At 40.1% G+C, this 16,336-nt stretch overlaps 1 protein-coding gene across 1 annotated transcript in view; it reads left to right on the top strand. All coding sequences in view use genetic code 11, as the record gives it.

The window, feature by feature from the left end:
- Nucleotides 1–8,364: 8,364 nt before the first annotated feature.
- EGR_00690 (hypothetical protein) overlaps nt 8,365–16,336 on the top strand; it is a gene marked incomplete at both ends in the record, with an annotated part of 8,182 nt that continues 210 nt past the window's right edge. The window contains 7 exons of the mRNA XM_024489939.1: nt 8,365–8,478; nt 9,936–9,985; nt 10,033–10,132; nt 11,015–11,112; nt 12,104–12,364; nt 13,648–13,737; nt 14,884–15,057. Coding sequence (XP_024355342.1) covers nt 8,365–8,478; nt 9,936–9,985; nt 10,033–10,132; nt 11,015–11,112; nt 12,104–12,364; nt 13,648–13,737; nt 14,884–15,057 — 887 coding nt within the window. The remainder of the gene's footprint in view (nt 8,479–9,935; nt 9,986–10,032; nt 10,133–11,014; nt 11,113–12,103; nt 12,365–13,647; nt 13,738–14,883; nt 15,058–16,336) is intronic.

Genomic DNA, 16,336 nt, shown 5'->3' with positions numbered 1-16,336 from the left:
ATATACCTTCTTCTGTCTTTAGGAAGGTCTAGGAGAGACGCAATGGCAGCGGCGAAAAACGATGCCGATCTCAAGGGACAAATATCCAAATTTCTACTGTTAGGTGATAAACCAGAACGCGACGGAAGAGGTGTGATTTGCAACTGAGAGGGTCTGCGGTGACCCCTGACAGACGGACTGAAAACGGTGTGTGCCCCTGTCAACTGTCCCGGTTCCATGTTCTGGAGGAATGGTATTAATGTCTGAAGCCGCACTAGCCGCGGCCATGAACCATCTAGCAAAGTTCGTTACGGAGCTATCTGCCATATCGCTAGAAAGAATCCAGAGAGACTTGGCTGGGCAGCACTGAGGTGGAGATACAGTGTTAGGGAGAAATAGGCGCAAAAACCTCTTCCCTGTGGAAATAGGTTAAACTCTGTCCTTTGTTATAGGACTAGGAGTTCAAGCCACTATCCCTACCACCAACGACAGACATGCGTGATGGACAGCATATTCTCCGTCCCCCAATAGGGTTCCCAAACAGGGCGAAACTCCTGGTTCGGTAGATTTGGCAAGAGGGATCAGTGAGTTGTATGGTCAAATATCTTCTCGTTTGCACCCAAGTTCGATGACTGGTGCTGTTGGTTTGTGGTTGCTTTTTTTGCAGCATCGACTTGGTTGTGTTGGTTGAAGGGGAGGATTGACCAGTGAATGAACCGGGGACGGAGTTGATAAGAGGAGAGGGTCTGCATAAAATTTAATTGGTTATTTGACTATCGGTTTTGGTAACTGACCCCTTAGACCTCCACCAGTGTACCTAAGCTGGGCGGATTGGCCCCTAGGCCAGGCCAGCGGTCACTGGGTTCTTCTCTTCATTGACAATGCATATTCTGCCCTAGTATTATGTCTTTCTCCATCTTCAGCGAATTCCCAAGGCACTATACCAAACTCAAGTCAAACATTTGATTACTTTAAGGCGGAGTCGAAGACTTCGAAGCTTTACCACTTTAGCCTTAGGTTGACACTGTCAGAAAAAATGGAAGTGCCAAGTGGCATTTATGGATTATTTTGTGAAGTTATGAGCTAGGTCCTCATTCGGGTCCTCTTCAACTCATCCTATTTAATACATAAGGAGTTTTAATACATATGGAATGCTTGAGAGCTATCGAAGAATAAATGTGCATAAATCGGCGACATGGCCTAAATGGCATGCTTTAAAGGCCTCAATGTTTATTTATGCCGCCAACATTTCCTTGATACTGGATTATGCTTATGGTCATCAAATCATGTTCCATGTAGAATGGCGGCTAACTATATGAATTGATATGATATATAAAAGAAAGCGCAAATGTGATGCCACTTTGTAAATTCGATAGTCCAAAGGCAACACTGGACGATCGTGGTGGTGTGCCTGCTTAGTCTTTTCCGATGGCCAAGATTGGGCCTCAATCGTCGCTTTCTGGAGTGGAAGATTTAGGATCACGGGATGTTAAAGTAGTGAGACAGAGTGACCCTATAAAGTAAAATTACAAATGTTTTATGTATTTATGAGGACGTAAAACGGCTCCTTTGTTCATACTTCGTTTGTTGAACAGCATATGAAAACATGTATGTTTCCGCTTACTTTTCTACCGCCGGAGAGCGATAATTTAAGCATCTCTTCAGCCAACCTCGTACTGTGAACAGCAAAAACTGATATAACCTCAAGTATTGCTGAAGGTGTTCGAGGGAATTGTAATGGAGATTTTACAGGAAACTATTAAAAATGTAGTCAGAATATCTCAATTAGCTGTTGTAGAAGTAAACATTAAATGTTCCTTTTAGCTGTTGTTTTAATAATTGTCCATAAAAATTATGAACTTTTAAAATAGACCCATGTAAAGAGATGTTTTTAAAGATGCATTAGAATTTGACAATAGTTTCTCGCCAAAATACGCATTGTTTATGTACCTAACCTGTTCTTTAGACATCTTTACTGACATTCCAGCAGTAGCATGGCAGGTACGACTAGATACCAAGTAGAATCAACCAATCAGAATTTTATCTGGTAAAAAACCTATTTTGGGTAATTTTCAATCTAAATGTCGCTTTTTCCACCGTTGTGTGAGTTGAGACTAATAGTTTTATATTTAAAATCAAAAAATTACCAAATAAGTGTAGTGTGTATTTGTACAACACCCCATGTCACCTTGAGGGCGCCATTTAGTCCCAGCTTACTCATTTGACAGAGGCGAAAACTTCATTATTAGGCTACTTAAATTGGCTAACCATTCACCGGCTCCATGACTTAATGGCAGAGCAGTATTTTCATTGTCGACAGTTTTGTATCAACAGCTCACTCACTGATGGTCACGACAATCCGAAGAATTGCATAGTCCCATCAATCCCCGCTTCAATAGACATCTAACGACTTCTTACTTGGTATTTACACATAATATATGCAGTTATCACTACAAAAATTTCACTTAAGATAATATTTAATAGACGACATGACAAACCTTCTCACAATTTATTCGTTCTCACTGAAACACCCCGATACGCTTTGGCCATTCCAAAGCAGCAACGACTTATTTTTCTCTCACTACCTTTATACGGGCGAATCCTTGCCACCTATGACCACATTTATTCTAGTCACTTAATTATATACAATGTAAAACTAAACATTCGTTTAATTGTATTTCAGCTTTTGTGTGACTTTCACTTATGTAAACATGATAATGCTTAAGGGCATTTACAAAAGCTAAAGTCAGGCTTAGGACTCATTAGAAAATAAGCTCGTAATGGATTCAAAATGAAATGAAATATGAACTCTATGTAAGTTTATGCACCGTCAACATACTTATTTGCAAGTAGACAGTCGCTGAAAAAGTGTTTTTACTAAGGTTTCCTAATAGCAAAGTGCTGCTTTTCAAGACAAAGCTTTCTTTGGAGGCTTGGATTTTCAACAAACAGGGTGTCACAGAGTAGATCTTAATTTGTGTAAGTAAGATTGACTGGATGGCGATTAGCATACACCTTTTCCATCCGGAATGAGCCTGCATAACCGTCGGTCCAAAGGAAACGAAGGTCCTAATAGGTGTAGTCTTATTTTTAGTAAGCTGTAACTCAAAATGCGAGTCTGTTAAGAACATTTTTAGGGAAACAACTTTTTACTTGGAAAGACAAAGAGCATAGATGCTCCAGCTCACTGGTGACCTGAAGTGATGCCACTTGTGACCTACCTAGGGGTAATAAACATTGGGCTCTTTTGTGTCAAAGCGTAACAACACGTCCAAGCCTTAATACATAGAAGGCGAGAAGTGAATTCCACCACCTAACCAACGGGGCATGGGCAGTGCACAATGTGAAAAATTGCTACCGCTAGCAGGTATCAGAGACGGAGATCCCAACGAGTGATCTCGTCTTATATCATCATTTCGTGTCATATGGCTTACTAATCTCAACATTTGGAATAAAAACCTCTTATCTTGAAAAATAAGACATGCGTGTGAGCATTTCCTTGTCAGATTTAGTTATTTAAATTGTTACTACTCTTCAGGCTGCATTTGGTTAAGCAGCCCTAAATCAGAAGGTCAGACGGTAAACAAAGGGACAAGTCGAGCACCTTAGCTGTCCGCCAAGTGATCGTGGATCTCCTGCATATCTACCTATTTTATAAATAGATTTTCCCAATTTCAGAAAGAGCAATTTTTGTAGAATGTCAAATAAGCTTAGACTTGCAGGGACATTTAATATGTCCATTGAATGCGTGATAACGCTTTGAATGTTCGGTTAGATCCTCGCCTTGCTTTTGAGGGCACTTAAGGCCTCTTTTTATACTTCCGCTGAATGACATGGCCTCTGGACCATGACAATGGACTTTCAGCCCTTCTATATGTAGCTAATACTATTTCTCTCTTAGTGTTATGACTTCTTTGGTCCTCAAGAGCGTCTAGGGACGCTACATTGTTAGTAACTGAAAGCCAACCCCATCCTTAAGATCGTCTACCCCAATTTCTATCACTGAATGTCAAACTTTGACGTAACGAAAGGTGCAAACGTGCTATGGATGAAGAATCTATAAAGTCCCCTAACAGAAGGGTTTAAATAACGTCAGCCTTCGACAGCTACCACAGTCTTGTATTTTTTAGAAATGCTATTAACAATTAAATCGACAAAAGCCATGAACCATCTAAAAGTTTGTTATGCAGCTGCCCAGAATTCCTGTATAAAGATGACAGCGAAGCGAACACTCCATACCTCCCCTGCCTCTCTACAAGCCGATTAGAACCCAGATAAATATAGTTGGACAGCACTAAAGTCAGAACGAAGTGGTAAGGCGGAGCAGACGCAGAGCTTTGTCCCCATGAAACCACATTAAACGCTATGCTTTCTTAAAAGATTCTGCTTTTGGGCCGGAGCTTTGACAAGTAGGGATGAGCATACGTTAGAGCCAGCACATTTCCCAAATGGGGCGAAACTAGTTCTAGTGAAAATTGTCGAAAGGAGTCGGAAAAGCTACATTTGTGAATCTTCTTAGTTGCAGGCAAATTAGATGTTCGGTGAGGTTAGTACGTGGGTGTTGTTCTTTCAGTACCGACTGCATTGCGATGGCCGACGCGGAGGATTGACCCAGGGCAGCCCTGTTTGCTTGTTTAACGCTTTGTCTTGGTTTCAAGCACACTTAAGGTCTCTCTTTTTACTCCTCTCAAATGGCGTGGCCTCCGGCCAAGCTCATATTCTCTCAGCCAAAACATTTTCTTCCTTGGTATTAAGACTTCTTTCGTCTTCAAGAAAGTCTCGGGAGCTAGAGTGTACCCACTATATTTCTTAATAGATCAAGTTTGTATCACCGTCATCACCCGGAAATTCATTCTGCGTGTGGTTTAAAACACTCGCTTATGAATATTTGTTCAGTGGTTTACTATTTAAGTTAAATGTGTGAGAACCAGGAAACACCAGAGGTAAATGTCGACTTATATACATACCGGGCCAACTGGAGGTCTATTGACGTAATACAAAGTCTACATACATCAAATTCAAGCCATCCATAAGTCAAATTATATAATAAAGTGTCTACTTGTATAGATTTCAGCCTATTTGGAGGTCAAACAAAGGTCTACTTAAATAGATCTCAGCCACCTCGGAGGTCATCTTCATCAATAAAACATCTACCTATGTAAATTTAAGGCCACTCAGATGTCGTATAGCGTAATAAAAGTCTACTTATACCAATTTCATGGAGGTCAAGTGGCGTAATAAATGGTCTATTTATGTCGATTTCATACTAATCGGATCTCAAACGATGCAATACCAGGTCTACTTATATTGATTTCAGTCCATCAGTAGAGCAATATACTTAATTATATGTCTGCTTATATGGATTTCTGGCTATTCGGAGGTCAAACAACGCAACTAAAAGTCCACCTCTATTAATTTAAGTCTACCCCTCCTTCTAATTGTGTAATTAAAGATCTACTTATATCGACTTATGCCTATCTAATCGAGGTAGACAAAGACTATCCCACCTCAGCAGCGCATTTTTTGCTGGTAATAACTCATGCCCTGTACTGGCATGGAAGTGTCAACGTTACAGAATAGTTAGCTTAGCCAATCGCTTTTGGGATTTACAAGTTTCCACCAGTACTGTCGATACCTTCTATGGAACTCCGCGTTCATAAGTCAATGTTATTTGCTCCTATTACCATCAGTGCTCGTCTCAATGCAATTCTGTTCACTTTCAAGTAGGCTATCATATGAATACATGGCAATGAAACAAAAATATTCAATTTGTGCTTATATTCCCATTAGAACAACACACTGAGCACTGACTTTTTAAAAGAACCGCCAGTTCCCTCAGTCTTTACATTTACCGAAGAATAAAAAGGACTATCAGGAGCCGTATAATAGATGTCACCCCTCAAATGAAAGAGGGAACCTCAGAGTTGGATCTATTTACCTACATCATGCTATTATACTAGCCCCATAGACGATGAGAGAAAAAGGAGTCACGAGCAGATGTTGTAAATACAAGCCGCTTTGTTTCCACCTTGGTTGAGCCAGCTGGAGGCGGTTTGCTTGCACCACGACATGTTGTTCAAATATCAGCGGTTCGTTGGAGGACTGAATTACACAAGTATATCTGTCCAGAAGAAAAAAAAGGGTCGTTACATTAAAATACTTCTAAATGGTATCAATGAAAAAGCGCCATTTTGTTTGGAAGTGTCGTGATTTGCAATGAGTAATTTGTTGACGAGTTGCTCTTTAACAGCTCATCATGGTCTTCAAAGCACATTGTAGTCTTGGTGAGGATACAGTTCAGCTATGGAGTCTAATGATGGATTGTGGTCAATCGACCTTGACCTCCAACGCGGATTGGATGATGGAAGTCCAGGTGATCATTTTATAATTCGGAGATCAAATTAGCCACTTCATATCCGATAGGAATAAGAATTTCAGATGCATCTAATGGACATTTTCTTTGCCACTTTCCATTTAAAATGAGAACATTGCAATTCGGAGGACTATGAGATTAACTATATTAATTAGATAGTTATGCTTACACATGTCTCCTAAAGCAATTTTCACAGGATTGAATTCCCACGGAACCTGAAGAAATGTTTGTTGCTAAAAAATAACTGTAACAGAATATGATGAAAGCAAAATCCTAAAAAGAAGGTTTGAGGAAGTTGTTGTCGCTGCTTTCGAGTGTTTGTTGCTTACAGTGATGTAGTGAGTATGTGCTATATGCGGGCTCATCGTGCCGTCACCGAAGGCATTATCAAAAGTAAATACTGTGTAGGTGCCTACTCAGAAGGTGAGTCGTGATGAAGATGGTAGAACTGATGGATTCATGGGCACTAAGCTCTTTAAAGGGTAACTATTGTCTGGTTAGTAAATCGCACACCTGGTTATCCTTTAGTTAGACTAACTACTTTAATGATGATGTTCTCGTACCCAAAAAAATTTTTTCCTGTAGTTTATTCGTCCCAACATTTATCAAGTCTTCCTTAACGCATGCATTGCCGATAAGGAGACTTTGAATGCCATAATATGAAAAGTATATCAACTTTGACTTGGCGAATTTTCCAAAGATTACGCATTTCCATGCCAGTGAGGACCCAGTGCAAAATGCTTTTAGTGAGTATTTTACTTTGTTTACTCTGCGTTACAAATGCGTGGAGTTAAAAAAGGAAGCGTTACTCGGCAATGTGAATGCTCTGCGACTAGATTAATAGCTGGGATCCAATTCAAATGTCTCATTTTCCACTTCGAGTGACATTCTTGGAACAACCTAGACATCTATCCTCGTCTCCTGAGCAGGATTGAGCATGGTACCCCTAAGAACCTACCAAGTGCAAAAGTATCAACACATGGTCTGTCTTAGTTATAACACCACTCCTGTTCTGTTTCAAACAATGCAGTATCGAAAAAGCAAGCGTATTTCTTAGTTCAAGTAGGAAAAAGCTGATGTGTTTCTATTCCCTTAGAGTATTAATTTGCTTTATTTGGGACTTGATTTAAAATACTAATTGAGTGCGTCAATGACTTTATTGTCCAAATTTCGATTGCACTAGCTCAAAAACTACTGCTTACATATCAGTAGTATTGCATTAGTTAAGCGTGAAGACCCCATTGTTTTGTAGAATAGCTGACTACAATGAAGATAACACATCCAGCAGTTAAAAGAGAAATAATTTACTTCCACTGAAGCAAGATGAGTCTTTTTTATCCCACCATGTTTTAAATAGTGGACTAAATATAATTAAGTGCATTCCTCAGTTCGTTGTTTCACTTTCCGGAATTGTACCATTCATGTAGCAATTTGTATCCCTACTTAATTTGAGTTTGCTACGATTGAATTGTCACATCAATATAAAACATGTAAAAATGTGTTTGTTCCTATTTTACAAACCAAAACCGTAGTGCCACTCTTTAATTGGTAATCAGTATGTTGATTTGGCTTTCAACAGAGACCATAGACTATTTCCATGATAGTCACATTCAACTAGAAAAAGTGACCTAGCAGGCACTTGAGGTCCTAATTTTTATATAATTTAACCATTACAGCCCAAATTAATTGTTTTGTTTATTTGTAAAACAATCCATTTATCCACTTTAAATTGTTGTTCCAATCAAGAAACCATAAAGTGTAATCAAAAAATGCCTTTTTAGGTAAAGTGGCTTCCAATATTGCAACTCGGAAGTACTTCGGGTGTATTACTATTTAAAGGGCAGTAGATTCGGTGAAACGAATAATCCACGGTGATAGAATGGCACAGTATGTCTCCAAGCATTTTCCCCTCTCAGGGGCGGGCTCTTACAGGAGCAATAAAGTCTTGTCACCTGTCTAGTATCTTTTTTGTGCTTTTGGTCTTGTTAAGCTGCAATGTATTCACTACTCGCATGGCTACTCTAGGTTTATACAGTCTAAGAAGTCGTCTTAAGGACCGAAAATCATTTCTCCACCTATTTCTTGCAATTCTGTTGAGAGTGACAAGACATGATTTCAAGAGAACAGTAAGTAAGCAAATTAAGAACCTTTGATGCATTTTGTCGAAATTTTTGATAGTCAATAATTTTAGCTAAAACTGTGATACTTAGATTTATTGCTTGAAGCTGCTATTTTGGCTACATGGGCACATGAGCTGGGCACCATGGCCTCTGGGCCGTGACAGCAGCCTCCCAGCTCCTTCATACATCGGCACACCTTCACGTCATATTAGCTGCAGAGGAGATCCCAATGCAAATGCAAAACAGGGCATGTTTTGGAGTCAGATTGGAAATTTGTATAATGGGAATTAAAAGTGGCAACAGCAGTGTGGCAATTCTATCTTGCCATTCCTGACCAGAGATGATAAGTCAAAGGCCTCAGGCGAAGTCGCCTATCCTACGTGTACACGCACCGCGCACTGGGAGGCAATGACGGTGTGGGAGTTGTTCAAGAGCGGGAAACTACTAGGCCGATGAATAGTCTCCAAGTCCTGACTGTGCTTCAGTCATCTGGCCACACATGGGTCATCTGCGGTCATGGATGCCAAGACTGTCTCCCGGGACTGAGATCACTTCTAGCATCCACTTCCTGCAGTAAAATTATACTCCGTATGTAGGGCATCTGCATTCCCTCATCCGAATTCCAAAGCACCCAAAGGTCAGAAGTGAAGGTCACACCAAGTGAGTTTCGTGATGCATCAGAAGTTGTCGTGGGGTATGTCGCATTATCGAGAATCATATCAACAATATTTTGAGTGTGGATTTAAAAATTGCCTGACAAATTTTGCACACTAGTTTCTGCAGATTTCCACCACTCCATCACTAAAACAGTTAAGGTGCCCCTGTGCCCATGTAAATGCCATGCAGTTAGTGGCCCACTTGAACTTATTTGATCTGATTTAAATAAAAAAATTCCACTCTCTTTCACTAATTTTCCCCCGGCTTACATGCATAAACACTCTTCGTAGTGAAATGATGCTACGGTTTGACTTAACACCCATTTCAGTCCCAATTTGCATGGAGCCGTACCTTTAACACATATGTTTCCATATTTTTAAATATGTATTTAAAATTTCGATTTTTTTAACTCGAAATGGATTTTATGTTGCAAATTTGCCTGTCTCTAAGCAACGCAAGTGAATGTAAATGCGAAAGTATCCTCCATGCAACACATGGTATCTGCGAGCGACTTACACGTATATACAAGTATGAGTGCCAATTTCACGAAGGTAAAGGAAAAATCGGATGAAATGACCTACGAACACACAAACAACTGGTTAATCACATAATGCCTGGTATGTGACAAAGCTCATAAATTTTTTTACATAAAATTGATGGTTTGCTACAGGAAGACATGTCCTTGGCACAGAGGTGACTTTGATTTAGGCGGGCTGGAAAAGGGCTTTTAGGCCGTAATGTAGAGATTAGAAATGTTTCAATATTTCATTTTACTACGAATGAAGTAATGCCTTACATATTTAAAGGTCATTGGGAAATTGCCGTTTCATCATTTATCAATTATTTGGAAAACAAGGTTTCTGCCATCCTCTGGAACTTTTGTCGTCTGTTTTAAATGTAAAGGTGGGATAATGGTGCATTCATTTACCATAAATTAAGAAATATAACGAAAATTAAAGGCGGTTACTTGGTAAAAGGCATTTTTTTTCTGCACCATCATCAGGTAGGATGAAACAACCCCATCAGAATGCTTTGTCACTGCTGGCAATTAGAAAGTCGGGCTGGTGATGCAGACACTAGGAGTGTTTTAAAATATTTTTACCGAGTTACCCAAAAACGTGAGTTTTGATGACGTTTTTATGCACTAAAAGGGATTTTTGGTAATAGATCCTCATTGCCTCATCCGGCCCGGACACCAAAATGTGCCATCACTTCTTTTAGCCTAGGCCGAAAATTGACAAAAGATTAACAATCTGTCAGTGTTAGCCAGCACTATAGAACACACTAATCGGCATAAAATTGTGCAGCTGAACATGCAAAGGACCAATTTACCTTTTGACAGGGAAAAGCAGTACACCTGAATGGATACCGTCCTAATAGTGGAAGCAGTTCCTGACACTACTTGCTTGTCAAAGTATTGTACTAATGGGTCAGTTTCAAGCATTTAACCGACAAGCAGGATTGTAATGCTAAAAAAGTTACTAATTGAAAAAGACCTTATAAAGAGATTCCTTTGTAGAAATACCCAGAATTCTAATTCATATTCTCATTTTTTTCCTGAAAAAGATGCCAAGGAATACGGTGGAAGATATACTACTGATGTGCAGAAGGGATGAGGCTTCCGACATGGCCCGTGGGCAATGTCGGAGAGTGGATTTACAATGACGCAGCCTTTAGTGCCCTCTTAATCAAAACGCAGAGTTAAGCAAACAATCAAACCATTACACTAATCGCCCTCGTTTCTGGTGCACTTTTAATTACCATCCATCTGCTCTGATTGGCAGGAGTCCATAGGATGGTTCATTTTCAAGGTCAATCCTTCATCTACGAGATTTTCGACAATTGTGCGCTGAAAGAGAGAAAACCACTAAAACGCTAAAATAAGCAAGCATTTTTTCGGAATAACAAACATTCATATCACTTTTTGGTTTCGAAAATCAAATTCTTGTATTTTATAGATTTGGTTGGGAAATATGAGCCAAAGTATGATTCAAAGGTGGGGGTACTATCAGACTTACCATCAGTCAGCGAATCTCTGAAGAAGTATTCTATGGTAGCTTTTGCTATACTACTATAAATGTGGATAAACAGTTAAGCACCTAATTTCATTTATACTTATCGTCACTTGAATAAAGCACTTTACATCCAAACCAGTTATCATTAAATAACAAAACTTCAGTTATTAGTTGTTACATGAAGTTTTGGCTCATGATTTAAGCTTAAATGACCCTTAAAGCGGCAGATGGGTATTTAAATAAATTTTCGTATATTATAGCGTTCCGACTCTTGCCTAAAGAAAATAGCAATCAAAATACTAGGAGAGGAAATGTATTACTGACTTACAGATCTGAAAGGCTACTGCCATGGCCCAGAGGCCATGCCACCCTAGCGGAATTACAATGACCGGGCCTTAAGTGACTGCAACAACAAAAAACGAAGAGCTAACCAATGATTCAAAGCGTTGCATCTCTCCTCTTCTCTTTTGAGTGTCGTGCCCTTGGTCATCTTTCCCCGTCGATCATCGCAAGGTAGTCGATGCTGTAAAAATATCCCCCACGAATCAACCGACCAAGGAACCAAAATTGAGTGCAATTGAGAAGACATCTGGCAGTGGCTTCATTGATGCATCTTGGCAACTTTACTAAATGTGGAGTTTGGGAAAAGTTGGTGGGGGGGGGGGAGGTAAAGTTCGGACCATCTAGTGTGTCCACCACTAGTTGCAAAGATATTTCTTAAAATGCAGGATCATTTGATAAAGAGTGGGATTTGATTTGTACTTTGTGGAGACTAATTTTCTCCTCGATTCCTTCTTGCCTCTTTATTCGCGTTTCAGTGCTTTCCAGCTATATATTTACCTAGATTCCATCCAACCAGTAGCGCATTGGTGGAGTTACTGTGTGTTCACTCAAGTAACATCTACATAACAAACTTCTTCCGCATGGTCCACGGCTACTTTTGCTTTACTTTTTAATAGTATTCCTTCAGGTTGTGGAACTAAAGTAGTTGATAAAGGTGGACATCATTTTCAATCACTCCCTTTGGGGTTATCACAGATACTCCCATCCGCAAAACACGACCTTCTTCCATCCATTCACGTTTTAGCATTCAGGAATACAAATAATGGTAACTATTCTGTAATGGCAGGTTCGCCTTTCACTGCCACCAATGTAGCACTTCGAGCCTCTCCTGAAGACGACAGAAGTTATATTACTGAGTCAAAATATAAATCATTGACGTACAGAAGGAGCGGAATGCTGCCAATGTGGTCCGGGGGACAGTTTCGCTTAGCGAAAGCACAATAGCCGAGGCAAGATCTTTACACGACACAGAGCGGCACTTAAAGACTTCTCTGACGACAAACGAAAACAATATTAGGAAAGAATATATGTATATTTCATACACAGTAGGGAATGGTGCCATTGCCATAGCTCGGAGGCTGTGCCATCCAGTGGAGGTACAGAGGCGGGAACCTAGGTACCCACGAAACCAAAACAAAGAGTTAATCAAACGAGCCTGGTATTGTAAAAGTGCCAAAATTTGTAATAAGTACATTGACAAGATTTCAAATCTTCATGTGAAAATCAGTGCGTTTGGAAAGCATGTGTCCTTGTGAAGCCTGTTAATTTTTTAATTCCTTCAAAAGTGTTTTAAACCGGTGCATCGCTGGCGTTACAACCATGTAATTGTGGTCAGGATGGACGCTACGCTTCACAGACACTCGTCAACATGCCATTCCTGTTTCCTATTAATATTCATCCCACTAACTTTATCAACAATTGATATTGAAATAAATTTTTTTTAACATAGGTTTAATAAGTTAATTGGTTGTTTAACTCTTAGTATTAGTAATGAGCCACTTAGGGGCTCTGCCATCGTACCCAGGCCGGGCGGACTAGCCTCTGGGCCATGAGAGTTGCCCCGAGCCCTGCTGTACATCGTCAGTACATAGTCTGCCCGACTGTCGTGTCTTCTTTCGTCTTCAGGCAGGTCTCATGGATCTACACATGTTTGAATATAACCCCTTAACTTTGGAAGCAGATTCCCAGTTTCTTGTAATTTGTCATATGTACGATAATATACATATCCTTTATTTAAAGATATTTTGGTAACCGAGTGATCAAAACCTAAACAAATGAGGCGTCTCAGTGTACAATTACACTTAAATGAAGGCGCTGTCATCAATCATGAGGATTGAAAAGGTAGGTTGATAAATCGACCGCGGAAGTAGAAAACAATCAAGATTGAAATTGCCATCAAAATGAATGGAATGGGGAAGATTAATCCAGCGACAAGTGTTATGCCGAGGACCAGCAACAAATCCAAGAGCATTGCAATGCAACTGCCAAAAATGTCAATCCGTCACCGACTACGACTTTGAGGTGTGTTCTATTGATCTCGACTTGTTTGACTTGACGCACGTGGATGGAAACAGCGGCGCTGCAACTGTAAATTAAGTCACCAAAGACATTTTGTGTATTTACCTCAGCTGGAAAGTTGTTGACCTTAACAATTTATTAGATCCTTAGAATTACTTATTTCCTATGCAACGGTTTCCCCGCAATTTGCTTGTTTGCTTAATTCTTCATTTCGGTTTTGCGGGTACTTTAGGTCAGGCCATTGTACGCCCACTGGGCGGTACGGTCTCCGTGCCATGACAGTAGTCCCCCAGCCCATCTATACTTCAGCGATACATTTTTGTGGTCGTATTACATTTTCTGTCTTTAAGCTACAGCGAAAAGCAGATCCGATTTTAAAGGACCGCTAACCTGATTTCCATTCCTGAATGCTAAAACTTACATACCATTGGAAAACCTGGGAAGACACCTAACAGAGGGACTAAAAATGACGCCTGCCATCGGTAACCACCCCAATCCTATCTTTTACAGGAAAGCTGTTAACATTTGAAGCGATGCTAGCCGTGATACATCCAAAAAATTTTGCTATGGAGCTGTCTGCGATACTTGCTTGAAGATATCAATAAAGTGAACACTGATGCATCCGCCACAACTCTTCTGGATAGATGGAACCAAGATGGGTGTGGTTGGGCAGGACTTAAGTAAAAACAAAGCGGTACGGAGGAAGAGACGCAAAACCACTTCTCCCTGAAACTGTCTAAACACCGTCCTTTATTAAATCATTCTGCCTTTAGTTTAGTGTTAATACTACTGGTGATGAACATACATGATTGCCAGCACATTTTCTCTCCCTCAATATGGTTTACAAGCGAGGCGAAACTCTAGATCTGGTGAGATTGCCAGGAAGGACCGTTGACGTGTCGGTCAAATATCTCATTTGTACGCAAATTTGATGACAAGTGTGGCTGATTGGTGGGTTTTTTCTTACAGACACCGACCGCATTGCGATGGCTGACGCAGGGGAACGAGCAAGTGGAGCGCTAAGGTCGACGCTAGGAAGGAGGCAGGGGCTAAGCAACTTAACTCTTCGTTTTAGTTACGTGAACACCTAAGGCCTGGCCGCCGTATATCCACTGGGCGTCATGGCGTCATAGCTCTTCTGCACGTCGGCAATGCATACTCCGCCCCAGCAACATATCTTCTTTCGTCTTCAGGCAAAACTCGAGACACTACATTTTTAATATTCTATCCAGCGTCTCGGGTATCCTGACTTTGATTTGTAGACATAAAATATCATTCTTCAGTAATGTGAGTGAAATTCGTCATCTTAGTGTGCCTTAGATGTCCAGTCGACATCACGGATTACCAAGGTCAAAAAACATTTTTCCATCTTACATAGTACGATCAAAATATCGAAAGATTCAATTCAAAAAGTGTTTTTCACCGTAAAAAAGCTATCTTTTGCAACCCTCATGGTACAAATTGGAGAACCTAGTAGGACTAAAGAGTATCGGTTATCATTATTGCAAACTTTGGAGTTGTACAAACGTATTTCACTGTTTAAGTTCAAAGGGTAAAGCAAGAGTGCACTGCAACGCTCCAAGTCCTCCCTGAAGTTGAAAGAATATGTGCTACCGACGCACAGAAGGGCTGGGGGGCCACTGGCACGGTCCGGTGGTCATGCCGCCCAGTGGAGGTTCAATGGCCGAGCCTTAAGTGTCTGCAACAATCAAAATGAAGAGTTCAACAAACAATTTAGATGTTACACTACTTCCTATCTTTTTTTATCAGGACACATGCAATAGCGCTGCTGGTGTCTTTGTCAAAGAACGCCGGCGAAGAAGGTTTAACTCCTGGAAGCCCTAAATTCGCGCAGATCATACAAATAGAAGTTGGATTCTGACTAAAAAAAAACATTAATTAAAAACTGAATAGAGGGGATTTTGGAGTAAGGGTAAGGTTATTAACTTAAATTATTTTGAACTCTTAAATTTACTCATTAATAATATTTCTTTTTATCTCAGCCGTGCTCTGCTAGCTAACAACCAAGAGACCTAAAAGGCAGCCTGAAGACGATTTGCAAATAATTTTTTATCATCCTTTTATCCAATAAAGATTCATCATTTAGCACAACATAGGATAGTTTACAGATTTATCAGTTTTCGGGAAGACAACCTGCGTAACATCGTTGACAATGACAGGTGGTCCATCGCATTGAGTTTTAAGCGGTATTGGAGATCAGCTCTTTTGAGTTTATTCATTGCTTCTAGGGAATAAATACTTCAGACTGATTTACTGTTGTATAAATAATCTCTCAGTTTAATGTGCTCTGATGGAGCGTACGGATAAGCATCTAAAAGCAGGTTCCTTCTTGATGCGCACTTTAATGATTTTTGAAGAATTTTCAAGCTCCTCTGCAATATGAGAGGGTTCAAGTAATTTGGACTTAGCTCAGTTAAGTCAATCCAGCTTTTGTTGTTTGATTTGTAATTATTTCGGCACCGCCTCTCCAGTTAGTATGCATACGAAAATTGAGGTAGTCGGAAACAGTCTCTTGGATTTCGCCACACTTAATTGCGAGACTAATGAGCACGGTAACCACGAGTACATTTGTAAAGAGTGCCCCAGTACTTCATGCAGAGCTCACTCACTCATCCTTTTGTTTTGGCTGTTTAAGTGTTTTGAATACCTTGTTATTAAAGTAGCATTAGGGTAGCCTAGTATTTTTGTTAGTTTGCCTCATCTACATTCATTTGTGTTTATCACACTGTGCATTCAGAATCGTTGGCTAAGTTGAATTATGATACAAAACCAGGGTATTATAATTCGTCGGTAAATACAAGCCCCATGAC

Source organism: Echinococcus granulosus (genome assembly GCF_000524195.1).
Source record: "Echinococcus granulosus chromosome Unknown EG_S00003, whole genome shotgun sequence".
Lineage (NCBI taxonomy): Eukaryota > Metazoa > Platyhelminthes > Cestoda > Cyclophyllidea > Taeniidae > Echinococcus > Echinococcus granulosus.
This window is presented reverse-complemented; position numbering and strand designations above follow the sequence as displayed.